Below are 14,415 nucleotides of genomic sequence, written 5' to 3' on the forward strand. Positions count from 1 at the left end.
CATTGAAAGTGGAGTGTTATGATGTTCCCTCCTTGTTTAAACTTACTTAACAAGGGATGTACAACTTTGAACAGGTTCACCTCAGTTAACAGAACACACTGCCGGAGATGCAGTGGTGGAGCTGGAGAGATGTTCATAACAAATGTCCAGCAGGATGAACAAGACTCAGTCTTCGTCCGTGGTAACTATTTTTCTTGCCTACTTCATGTTTTATCCTCTCTGTTAAGGGTCCAGTAGCCCTCTATGGAAATGTTCCGTATCCGCAGTCTTTCTTAGATGAATCTCTAAGGAGTTTTCTTCACCCCAACACAGGTCACGTCTTCTGGGGTACCAGAGGCGTCGCTGTGACTGTCCCGTCAATGGTCTGGTTAGCTGGGAGAGGCGGTGGACTCCAGTCGGGCTGGTAGAAGTGGATGTCAAAAGTCCGTGCCCAGTTAGCGAAGACCCGTTTCTCTGTGATGAAGCGGTGGTGGCTGCCCCGCCGCCCACGCTCATGAGAAATGTACATGGCGCACTCATCTGGACCACGTGGCTCGTAGTAGTGGTAAGGGACGGAGTGGTGCTGAGGCTCCCTGCAGTAGTAGTGAGAGAAGAGAGACAGTTGACATTTAAAAATGCTTCAATGAGTTTCATGCAACATCATAAAGTGTTTTTAATATTAAAGGGAGAAAGAAAAAGGGTCTGTTCCCATGCACTTGTTTGTCATTGCATCGATTACGCAGCCAAATTATGCACATTTTAATAACTTTTACATTGCCACCTGTAGCTCAAAACATATTAAAAGAAATAAAGAAGTTTAAGTATGAATTATTGAAAATTGCAAAACGCCACATGTTCAACACAGTACATCATCTAATCGTGTATGTCTTAGTAATCATGATGGATTTTTTGACACTTTTTATGGCATACTATACTATGACATTTCTTATGCAAAACTATACTATGAATCTTTTTTGACATTTTTTATTGCATTTTTTAAAAGGCATACTATACTATGACTTTTTAAGACATTTTTATGACTATATATGGCTTTTTTCTGACATACATTTTTCACATTTTTTCTGACATACTATACTATGACTTCTTTGTGACAATTCTAATGGCATACTATTCTGTGACAATTTTTTTATGACACTTTCTTTTATGGCATATTATACCATGACTTTTAGGACTCTTTTTTATGACATTCTCATACAAATATTTTTTTAAAGCCATACTATCAAAGGCATACTATTTCATGACATTTTCTACTATTTACTATATTATGACATTCTTTACGTCACACTATACTATGGCTTTTTTTCTGCAATACTATACCATGAATCTTTGTTGACATTTTTTATGGCTTTTTGTTTGGGCATACTTATACTACTCACTTTTTCTGGACATTTTTATCACAAACTATACTCTGACTTAAAAGGGTATTCTATACTATGGCTGTTTTGACACTTTTTACGACATACAACACTATGATTTTTTATGGCACCTTTTAATTACACTTTTTACGAACTACTATACTATGACTTTTTCTTTTTACATACTATACAATTACTTTGTATGACATTTTTTATGACATACTATACTATGCCTTTTTTTCACAAAACATTTTTGTTACATAGTACAATATGATATATTTTCTCATTTCATACTATGCTATCACTTTTTACTATAGGACAGACTTTTTTGTGGCATACTTTATCATGAATTATTTTATGGTATACTATGACATTTTTTTAAAAACTTTTTTATGGCAAAACTTTTTTTGACATACTATTGGATGATTTTACGATAATTCATGGCATACATACATTTTTTGTGACAAATGATTTCTTATTGCATACTTTACTGTGGATTTTATCTGTGAAATACAGACATTTTTTAACATTCTATACCATAACGTTTTTTGACATTATTTACAACAAAATATACTATGGCTTTTAATGCTACTTTTTATGACACCTTATACCATGTGTTTATGTTCAACATGGACTCCAGGAAATGTCTACAGGGGCAGATTTGAGAGTTTCCTGACTGGCTGCACTTTTTTTTTTACTTCATACTATACTATGGCTTTTTTGACACTTTAATGTCATACTATGAAATTACATTTTTACGCAAAACTTATAATTAATCTTTTGACACTATTTATGGCATTCTTTTTAGGGACACTATACTATGACTTTTTAAGACACATTTTTTATGACATACTATACTTTGCCCCTTTTTTGACATTATTTATGGCATTGTTTTAGGGACACTATACTATGACCTTTTAAGACAACTTTTTTATGACGTACTGTACTATGACTCTTTTGTGAAACTTTATGGCATACCATACTAAAAAACAATGTATGACACTTCTTAAATATGACTATTTATGACATTTTTTATGTTGAACTGTACTTAGGCTTTATTGACCTTTTTATGGCATACTATACTATGATAATTTTGAGCAATACTATGACTTTCATGACATTTTTAAAGTCATATTATAATGACATTTTTTACTATGGATTTGTTTTTATTACATTTTTTAAACATTCTATACCATAACGTTTTATGACATTCTTTGGGAAAAAAATAAACTATAGCTTTTTATGCCACCTTGTATGACACAGTATACTATGTCTGTGTTCAACAGGGACTCCAGGAAATGTCTACAGGTGCCCGATTGAGAGTTTCCTGACTGACTGCAGCCCTATCTGTTATCTGCCTTCAGCAGTGAGGTACTATAGAAGATGGTGAAAATTGCTCAGCACAACATCAGGACCAAGCTGATATCCAGGGAGGACCTCTACACCCAAAGGTCTAGGAAGAAGGCCGACAGGATTATCAGGGGCAGTTTCTTCACATAACTGTTTACCATGAATATATATTATTTCATACATGACACATGTTATCCATTTATTTTGACTTTGCACTACTGTATTTCCGTGTCTTTTTAAACATTTAAAATGAGCATTGTTGTAGGGAGAGTGAGATTTTTACTGCCAACAACTGCTTTTCTGTAATTGTGCATTTGAGAATAAAGAGCTTGAAACTTTTTTATGACATACTGTACCATGACTTTTTTGTGACACTTTTTATACTGCTATTACATTTTTAGGATAAACTATACTACTGCACTTTTAATCATATTTTTACAGTGACAGTTAGTATCTTTTGACACTATTTATGGCATACTATACTATGTCCTTTTAAGACACATTTTTACGACATACTATATTATAACTATGTTGACACTTTTTATGGCAAACTATTCCATCACATTTTTTATAATACTCTATAATATTACTTTTCATTACTATTTTTTTTACGTTTTTATACATAAAATACTTTGACTTGTTATGGCACTTTTTTACGTCATATATACTATGCTTTTTGACATTTTTAAGTCATACTATACTTTTTATAACATTTATTACATCATACTATACTATGGCTTTTTGAATTTTTTTGCTATACTATAATATAACTTTTTGTGACATTTTTTAAGCAATACTACACTATGAATCTTTTTTGAATTTTGTTATGGAATTATTTTAAAAAGGCATACTATGCTGTAACTCTTTTTCATGACACTTCTTTATGGCATAGAATACAATAGAACACATTTTTTTTGACATACTATACAATGACTTTTTTGTCCCTTTTTATGGCTACTATTCCATTACATTTATTAAACATTTTCTTTTATGACACACCATACTTTAACTTTTTTGTCAGACTTTTAAATTGGCATACTATACTATGACTATTTGTATGACACTTTTTTTATTGCATAGAATATCTAATATTAGTTTTTATGAAACATTTTAATGATTTACTATAAAATGCCTTTTTTTTTTACACTTTTCATGGCATACTATAGCATGACATGTTTTTCCACCATACTAAAGTATGCCTTTTTTCATGACATACTATACTATGACTTTTTTATGTCATTCTTTCCGTCATACTATGCTATGGCTTTTTTCACACTTTTAAATGTCCTATTTTAAAATTATTTTTTTACGCAATACTATACTATCATACACTAAACTATGAGTCTTTTTAAGACAAATTTATGGCTATCTATTTCTTTTTCATAAGGTTTCTTTTTTTTTTTTTTTTTTTTTTTTTTACATATTTTAATGACAAACTATACTATGAATCTTTTTGGAACTTTTTTATGGCATACCATAATACTTTTTGATGGCGTTTTTTATGACATACTATACTATGGCTTTTGTACGACATTTTTCATGACAATTTATTTAAGGAACATTATACTACGACTTCTTATGACACTTTTTACAGCATACGATACTTTGATTTTTAAGATACAGTTTTTTATGACACAGTATACTATGACTTTTTGTGACCATTTTTAATGGCATACTATAATGTAACTATTTTTTATGACATTATTTTTTAGGCATACAATACTCATATCACATTTTATGCCATTTTCTATAAAATACTTTCATATTACTTTATATTGACTTCTTTAAAGGCATTCTATAGAATTACTTTTTGACACTTTTCATTACTATACTATGAATTTTAATGACATACGATACAATTACTTTTATATGGCATATTTTTCGATGACATACTATACTTTGGCATTATTTGACATTTTTAATACCATACTGTAATATGTTTTTTTATGGATTTTTTATGACGTACAACACAATGACTTATGATATTTTTTACGACATACTGTACTATGTATTTTTGTGAAACTTTATATGACATTTTGTACAACATAATATTCAAATATGTTTTAATCATAGTATTGTGTTGAAGATTTGACTGAGTACCATAATTGTTAAATGCTATCAAACTGTTACATTACATTCCTGGGCTGTTGCACTGAAACACAAATGTTATACTTGCAGTCATCCATCAACAAAAATATATGCCAGTGACACAATGTGGAATAAATACTAAGACCCTTTATTTAAATAATAGAAAATTCTAAAAATACTTAATTATTAGTTAAAGTCCTGAATTCAAGATGTTACCTTGAAGTATTATCATGTAAATGTACTTAAAGTAGTAAAAGTGAAATACAATTTTGAAAGTGGAATCACTCAAGTTAAATAAGGCTTGCCTTTCGGGCTAAACATGTGGGCATTATCTCTCTTATAAGTGCCCCTCTTTCACATAAGCTCCATTCCAGTTCACAGGCCGGATCTTTAGAAGTCTGCATCTCAAAACAGAATAATCCAGAATATGTAATAAGTGATGAACAAGGCCCATTTTATCTCAAATTCATCCAAGAAATAAAGCCTTCTTTTGCCTGAAATTTGGGGAATACAACTGCAGCTCCCAGTGGCAGATAATCAATCCACTTTGTATTTTGGTCAATTGTTAGATGTTGCTTTCGATTCTGTGACTGCAGAGGATAAATTACCAGAAACGAATGGGCTGTGGGAATGCTATATGGTGTGACAAACTAAACAAATATAACCAAAGTAAAGCCAGGGGAAACAAAGGGAGACTACTTAATACCACAAGCTTAAGTAGTGTAGCAGGGAATTAGACCAAGGTGAATCTCCCTGCATAAGAAGGCTAGAGAAGGAAGCCTGCCTACAGACACAGACCTTAGAGAAAATCTTAAATACGGGCGACAAAGCCATTTTTCACTCTGACATACTGTGCAATGATATTTGAGGTGGCCAGAAAAAGGGAGCAGAGAAAGACCAATGCTTTTTCTCCCTCTCATATCTCAAATGCACAAATGTTAAAAAGAAAAATCAGTGTGAAGTTTCAAAACTTGTAAAGCTTGCCTATGTTACAACTTGTTATTTTGACTTTTGTTATTTCTTAACTTATATTCAGGCAATTTAAGCATCTCAAAAACATCTCAAGCCACACTGACATTTTATTTATCTGTTGCCTGAATATATTTACAATTTAAATCTTTCTTATCAGGTTTATATGCTGCTTTGAATTTCTATAACCTTGACTGCATATACTGTTCTTTAAAAACTGTTAGTGTTGGTGCTTGTTGGTGAGCTGATGATGATGTTTTACATGCAGCTCCACTGTGTCACCTGCAGAAGTCAGGGGCAACCATGCCGAAGACATTGATCCTATCGCACAGCTCCAGGGCGATGGTCATAGTGAACCAGCCGGTGCTGAGCCAGGAGTTTGATATCCTTCTGCAGAGAAGAAGAGGAGGAGGAGGGGAAAAAGAAGTTAGATTGAATTCATTTGTGGGAAATCACACAGATGAAAAAATGGATCATATAAGATTTTTTTCAGAATGTGATTAACTGGGATAGACAATCAGAAAAGTTCACATCTGCGTTTTATGGCAGAATAAAGATTTATCTAAACCTAGAGGTCGATTTTCCTGACTGCAAGATCATTCATGTTCCCTCGCAGCTTCATTAAAATACAGATCCATCCTACATATCGACTGATACTAATGAACCCTGTCAAATAATCAAACCCTTAATCAGAAAGTGGTCTTGTGAATTCAGTGCAGATAGATGACAAAGCTTCAGCTGCAGAGCGATCTGCCTGCTTTCACACAGCCTTTTTTTTTGTCATGCCTGATTTTTTTTTCTAGCAATTATCAGTTTTCTGAGATATGCTGTTGCATTACGAAATCTCTCTAAATCTAAATGTCCATCAAAGTGGTGTCTCTCATAGGGTTGCTGTCAGATGAAAAAAATATTATAGTCTGACTACCATACATTTTTTAAGATTCCCTTGTTGTTTGTGAATATATTTATTGGGCTCCAAAGTCATACAACTTCAAACACTCTTTCTAAAAGGGACATTAAAACCTTCAGTTTAAAGTGAAATACATTTAACTTAAACTAAACAAAAAAATAAATAAAACTGTGGTACGGGATTCTGGGGTTTTGACAGCAAACTTAATGAATAAGACCTAATGATAGTTAACTGAAATATGCTGCAATGACAAAATACTGAAATATAAAATCCACTGAAATGTTAATCAGAAGCTTCTTTTTTTTCTTCTTTTAAACTACCATACATTAAAGACATGCCAACATGCGTTTGGGAAGTGATTTGAAGACCTGATGATCGACTGACCGCAAACTTTGTGATGGCCTGAACAATATTATAAATCAAATTGACGGTTCACATTTCCTAAAACTTTGGTTTTTGATTAAATAAAATAACTGCAAAACTTATGTCTAACCCATCAGTTTCGGCTGTTTTGTGCAAATGTTAGCATGCCAACATGCTAGAATAACCTGGTGTGTTTGACCTGTCACTATGAACATGTTTGCATTTAGCTCAAAGCACCCCTGTTCCTACGTGCAGCCTCACAGAGCTGTGATCATGGCTGCTAACTGTGGTTTTCACAAAGCAGTAGGGACAGAAAACTTCATGATGTTGATCTCTGGCTCGTTGGCCTGTAGCCATGGTTGTACTCACTGCCAAGCACAGTCATGCAGGAGGTTTAGCCGTTGTGCTCCGTGGCACTTTTGGAACAATCTGTATTCATCAAATCAATTTATAAATTAGTTTGAGTGAAAAAAATTAAAACTATTCTTTTTCCCTTACACACTGTGTCAAAATATTTAAGTATGAGCTGATGCAACAGAATTCAGCAGAGATACATTTGAATCCTTCATCTGAATCAGGACCAGCTGTGAATCTCGTCATACTCCTCCTGCCGCAACCAAATCTTGCCTGTGGATTGTGAATCCTAACCAGTGGATGTGTTCATGCATCAGTTATCAGGTGCATTTTAAGATGGCCCCTTTGGAAATATCTAATATGGTGGGGTTATCACAAGATGAATAACCCCTGCAACCTTTATCATAATTGTTCCTACTGAGTCCTTTATTAGAAAAATAAATCAACAATGAAGAACAAAATGAATTCTACTGAACCTCCTCATTCCACAATAAAATAACTAGTAGTGCCACCTGTAGTATATTGCCATCATTAAATCATTGCCACAGTAATTATAATACCTTAGACAGCATATTGCATTTCATTTTGCATGAATCATAGTTGAATATTGCAGTAAATGTGCTTGGACAAAGAAAGAGGGTGAAGGTTGAAGGGAAAAAAATCCCTTTAGAGATTAGATTATGGGCTGGCATGTTTTGCAAAATATAATAATGTGGTATAATATTTACCACAAACATCTCAGTTTAGCATGCTAACATTTGCTAATTTGCACTCAACACAAAGTATAGCTGAGGTGGATTTGTTTTTCAAGCAAACACAGCTTATTCAAAAATGAGAGTGAATCTGGGGTTGCTGCTAACTTTTCCGCCGTATGTGATGCTGCAGGTTGTACACTAGGCTGTGTTCTGGCAACCGCGGTCAGGAGACGTGCTCTTCTTGTGTCATGTATGTGAATAGGAGTAAGGAGGCAAAGGATCAAACTCAGTGTGACAGGATCTCCTGTTCTCTCGACCACCTCGTCACGCTGCTGCTTGCACAAAGCTTGTGACTGCTTCTCGTCTGTTACCACACATACACACCAGCATCCACAGCAGCGGAGGTTTCAACTTGGCAAGACAGAGAAACAAAGCTAGAGCCTGATAAGAAGAGTCTTGACAAGAACAACCTGGCAGGCTCGACGCCCTGCTCGCCTCTGGTTGATGAGGGTGACACATTTGGAGTAGAGGGTTTACCTTGCTGTTTGAAACGGTGTTTCTCTTATTTTACTCAGAGAGAGAACAGTGTAGGAGGAATACACGTCAGGCAGATCCCTTGAATAAAAATACTGTTTAGCATTTGTATTTTCAACAATTCCTCTGCTTTGGGACGATGGAATAGAAACACATGTGCATGGGAAGCTGTAGGTGAAGTGAGGAAACATTCAGAGTACGTTATAAACAGAACCAAACAGTGTCATGGATGTTACCAGTCCCATTGTGGGATTTCTTTTTGAAGGTCACTAATATCATGCATGAATAACATACCGTATTTTCCGCACTATAGGGCGCACTGGATTATAAGGCGCACTGTCAATGAATGGTCTATTTTCGATCTTTTTTCATATATAAGGCGCACCGGACTATAAGGCGCATTAAGCGAAACAAAACAGTCAGTCAGTCAAACTTCCTCCACTTCCGTACCATTGATTCATTAATGTTGAATTCTCTCGCAGCTGCTCTATTCCCATGTTCTCCTGCGTGACTGATAGCCTTGAGTTGAAGTCCGCGTCGTAAGCGTGTCTCTTGACAGGAGCCATGTTGGGTCCTTATACACACACACTGTAATATTATGGTGAAGCACAGTATGTATTACTCCGCGACGCTCTGACTACGGTAGCCGTGATGCTGCTGCGGTGCGGCTTTGTAGTTTACCAAAGTCGTACTAAAACATGTTGACAGAGCGCCGTGTACCACACAAAACCGCTTCGAGATCAGTAAGCACAACCAGAATTAATCCATATATAAGGCGCTCCGGATTATAAGGCGCACTGTCGTTTTTGAGAAAATTAAAGGCTTTTAAGTGCGCCTTATAGTGCGGAAAATACGGTACTTGAATTTGGATGGTCAAATAAAATGGCGGACGTTAAATATGCACTGGGTAGTAAATTGGGAGTGATATTTTTGTTCTTTATCAGCAATTAAAGCTGGGGTTAACAACATTGGAGAAACCAGCAAGAGTAGACTATATTTACAGTTTTTTTTTTAAATGATTAGACCGAAAACCCCAGCCCAGTATTTCCAACTCATTCCAGTGAACTTAACTAGCAGCGCTGGCTACAGAAGTTGCTAAATTCAGCGAGAACGTCAACAAGTAGGCAAAACTGACAGCCTGTCCCTTCAGGCCTCCCTCTAGGGCCTCCCCTTTTTTTGTCAGATCATTTAATTCATTGATTACCATTGGTATGTAAAGAGAACTGCAACAAACAAACAAATAAAAAAGGTTTCTTAAATACATTACCGACAAAAGCTTTAAGCAAATCTCAACAACTCTCGTTCTTCATCCTTCCATTATTTCACACCAATCAAAAAACACCGCTTCCTGCTGTTTTACTGTGTTGCCAGATATCCCAAACCTCCTTATTCAATCAATCTGCCCTGAGTGACAGTGTGATGAATAGTAACAACACACTTTTGTCCAACTTTCATCTTTATTAGAGTCTGTTCAGACAACAAACAACAGTGTCGACCCAAAGTGATGCTATCGCAGCTGAAGCACAGACTTCTCATTTTCATTTAATTAAGACAGGACCCAGGTTGTCTGGAACATGTTGATCTGTTGTGATATGCAAACAGCCACGGGGCTTTACTATGCCAACAGCCAGCAAGCAAACACTCACACTCACACACACACACACACACACACACACACACACACACACACACACACACACACACACACACACACACACACACACACACACAGATACCTTTTGCAAATTAGAAAACTTCAGAGTTCAAAGCGCAACATTTTGCCATCAAGCAGTCCGTGGTGGATGAACAAAGGTCTCAGTGAGGAGGCATGCAGCTAATCTCACTTAAGAAGTCTTCCTCATTTCCTTGTTGATGAACATGCTGATGAATAATGAGGTTTGAAATGTCAAGCTCTTAACTTCAATGGCTGTCTTTAAAAGGACTGGAAGCAAGCTGTGAGTGTGAAGATACATTAATCCCTTTGCAGAAGAACGGTATTGCTCCACGTGTTTACACAGTTCGGTAATGAAAATCTGGCAAAAGTACCCAGTTAATGAGCAGTTTAATTGTGTGTTGATCCTTGAGTCTTAAAATCTTATTTCTATTAAAAAGGGAGATTATTCTCTGCTCGTGTTTAATAAAAGGAGATTTTCAATATAATGGCACTGATACAAAAAACAAGTTGATTTGCCTTGGGGGAAGAAAAATACAACCTGCAGGCGGAGTGCTTTATTTACTTTGAGAAAATTAGATCATAGATTCAAAATAGTCAGGAAGTGAACAGATTATCTCTCTTATTATGAAAACAGGAGCTGATTGCAGAAAGAGAATTGTGCTGTTCTTCGAGTTTTTGTTGTTGCATTGCATTCATTTCTGAAGAGGTGTACTTTCATTGAGTTTATTATAATGGTTGCTATGTAACTGCTGAGAGGTGGAGGTCACATGAAGGTGTGATTAGTGCAGTTAATTAAAGCTAAAGCAGTTGTTGAACATCATCATAAGTGTACTCATGTGAGGACATGTAGCTGAAACATATAAGTAAAAAAATTTATTTTTGTACAGTGTAATGCTCATCTATACACTCCTTTAATGACCTCTGTGATTAGAGGTTGTTTGGTGTTGATTACTGATTTGATGTACTTCACTTATGTATCTAGTTGACTTCCACTCCACTTCCCGCCTGATCACAGCTCCGATCTCTTCTGCATCACTTTTTTGCATTCCTCAGGGTTAAATACTGCAAGAACAACGCTGCCATTTTTTTTGGTTTGCAATCTTTTTCCATGCTATTTTTTTGTACTTTATTTCCCTTATTATTATCATAGCATGTCTTTGATAAAGTTGCTTCTCTTTGAGCAGCAGATTTCAGTTTTGTCACTTTCAGTGGAGACCTTTTATTCCTAAATTGAGAGTTTTCCTAAACTTAATTCCAAGAAAAGATTAATACGGAGGTCGCGTTCTGGTTTGATCTTTGAACTCTCCACTGCTGCATTGTTCCCTATTGAATATTGAGTATTCTCTTATCCTCCTTTTGAACCTTAAAGTCACAGCGGATTCGTTTTTCAGGAATGCCAATGCTCAAGCTGGCATTTTTCCCAGCTCTTCAAGGGTTGTTCAAGGGATCAAACCTGTAATCTTTTGGTGACTGAACGAACCCGCCACCTACACATTTAACATCAGGGAACTACACCAAATGCATCATTTGGACACCTTATAGTGCAACACAGTGTGATTTCATTATAGGAGGCTTAAATACTGCATTTAAAAAAAGGTTATTTCAAAGGCTAATTTGCCTTTAATCACCGGTTGAGGCTCATTCTGGCTCAGCAATTTAACACAGAGATTGCAGAGGGACACCTGTTTTCATTGCTCCTCTGCCAGTGTTATTAAAATGGGTGGCTGTGACAACAACCCACACCATCTTAATTACCTTTACTGAAACGGCATAACCCATAATTACAATTACAGGCTTGCAGGGTTTTCCGATCGCACAAATGATTACCCAGAAACTCTCCTATTAATGCTGCTCACACAGGCTCCCAATCCTAAAAAACAGTCTAATTCATTTTACAAATTAGGTTAAAAAAAATTCTTCTTTCACAGCAACAGCGTCCTTTAAACCTTTCTCCTAGAAAGATATAAAAGCAATACTTTAAGGCTTACTCTCTCTCTCTCTTCCCACGCTCCACAGCAGAGCAGAGATGACCTCAAATAAGCCTCACAGATATTAATGCCTAATGCTATAAAAAGGATAACAGTACATCAGGATCCGCTTGCTCACTGTAAACATTTACCACGAAAGTAGGCACTGATCCTGAAGGATGGCTGTCGGAGCTATTCACCAAATCCTCTACTTGGCAATTTCCTCCCTGACATCTGTCTTAAAGCTGAAGTCCGATTCGGTTTCCAGTGACACCCCGGGCAAAGTGAGAGACCCACAGACATTTTCATTAAGCATAAATAACTACAGGACTGAGAACACAGCTTGGACTCATTAAATTTGAGTATTTTACCACTGGGCAGCTCGAGAAAAGGGTTTTCAGAAACAAAGACTTGTTCATCACATGTTCGCAGAAGCAGAGTTTTTTTGTTCGCCACATTACGATTTTAAAATTGAGCATTCACTTGGAAACATTAACCTTCGTGATGCATTTAAAGGGTAGCAGGAAACTCGAACATCGTACATTTTCATTAAACCAGAGTTTACTTACTGATGTTTTTCTAGTTTGATTTTCAGGAAGAACAAACACTATGAATGCACTGTCGGGTTTTTCAACAGCCAACTCATATTTTTGATATTTGGGGCTTCCCACCAGCAGTAAAAGTACCAACTGTTCATAACTAACAATTGAAGTTGATGGATTACGTAGTTGAATCGCATTCTGCGGTGTCTCCTGGTGAGTGGATGCCACAACTACATCTTGTTTACATGTGAAACAAGTCGCTAATTAACCAAAATGAAGGACAGTATCATACAAATGAGGGTCACAGAATTATTAGCAACTAATAAATTAAATATATGTGAAATCAAAAAAGTGTTAGTGCTTCTGTTGTTTTGTAATTAATAAAATATCCCTGTTTCTATTATTACAGCTGAGGGCACCATGTGCAAGTCAAAGAATATTTAAAGGTGTTCGATTGTCTCTTATGAAAGCTGATTTTCATCATGTTTTAAATAAAAGAAACAGCTACCTTTGGAGGTGTAATATAGTAAAATATGTATTTTGTGGTTACAGTCAGATCTCGAATCGGTAGCATGAATCTTTCACAGAAGTTATTCATTTGAGGGTACAAATGACTCTTTTATAGTACAAAATAGTGATGATGTGGTAGAATATGTAGTAGAAGGTACCAACCTTGAGTGTGATGGTGATGTTTCATTGTCACATAACAACCGTTAATTCCAAAGATACTTTTAATTTAAATGATATAATAAAAGCAGCTAATGCTCACATTCGCGAATCTTGAACTAACAAAAATTTGGAATATTTCCTCAAAGAACTTTAATCTAAAACTCTCCCCTGAAAATTGTTGGTTTTAATTCTGTTGATCTATTACTCTATTCATAAAACATAGACTAAATACGCTTTCCACAATGCATCTCATAGTTAAAATTCCTGATTGCCTTTACGCATTCTTGCACACTCATTGTGATCATCTTTTTTCCTCACCTGTCCTTGCCGGTCTCCTTCTTGAAGAGTTCATCAAACTGCAGCATCTTCTGCCAGGAGATGATGTAGACTTTGAGTTTGGGCAGCACCTGGTTCATCAGCCTCAGGTTATTGTACACAAGGCCCTTCCCGTCGCGCCTCATATAGCTGCTGGGGCCCCAGAAGATGAACACCGTGTCCTGGCTGGCGTTGAGCAGCTCGTGGCGATTCCTCAGGACCCTCTGCATGCTGGAGTGAGCGATGACTCGCAGGGAGGTGCGCTGGCCGACGTCTCGGGCGTAACCCCTGGCGGTGGGGGCGTCGTTCATGCGGATGACGCACTCGGCCTGGTCGATCTCTTCACCCCGACCGCCTCCGATGAGGTGACCTGAGCTGGTCACCAGGGCGCAGGTCTGGCAGTGCATCCTGGGAGGCTGATTGATGGCAAAAAAACAAGAATGACGTAAAGAGAACATTACTTTCTCATACAAATATGAACTGTGCATTAGAGAATTTGGCATTATCATTCACTGAGGAAGCACTCGCAGCACTGCCAGCAGACTATTTTTATTTTTTCACCATATTTGTTAGAAAACTCTACAAACTATGTTTTCTTTTCCAGAAGTCAAAACTGCTCTGAAAGTTGT

General features: G+C 36.3%; 1 protein-coding gene across 1 annotated transcript in view; it reads right to left on the reverse strand.

Annotated features, from left to right (window-relative positions):
• Positions 1-313: 313 nt before the first annotated feature.
• The window catches only part of st6galnac5a (ST6 (alpha-N-acetyl-neuraminyl-2,3-beta-galactosyl-1,3)-N-acetylgalactosaminide alpha-2,6-sialyltransferase 5a), a 42,149-nt gene continuing 28,047 nt past the window's right edge, over positions 314-14,415 (reverse strand). Inside the window, exons 3-5 of the mRNA XM_054596510.1 lie at positions 13,790-14,202; positions 6,045-6,152; positions 314-572 (exon numbers count right to left, since the gene is read on the reverse strand). Of these exons, the coding sequence (XP_054452485.1) occupies positions 314-572; positions 6,045-6,152; positions 13,790-14,202 (780 nt within the window). The remainder of the gene's footprint in view (positions 573-6,044; positions 6,153-13,789; positions 14,203-14,415) is intronic.

The sequence above is a fragment of the Anoplopoma fimbria genome, chromosome 3, assembly GCF_027596085.1.
Source record: "Anoplopoma fimbria isolate UVic2021 breed Golden Eagle Sablefish chromosome 3, Afim_UVic_2022, whole genome shotgun sequence".
Taxonomy (NCBI): domain Eukaryota; kingdom Metazoa; phylum Chordata; class Actinopteri; order Perciformes; family Anoplopomatidae; genus Anoplopoma; species Anoplopoma fimbria.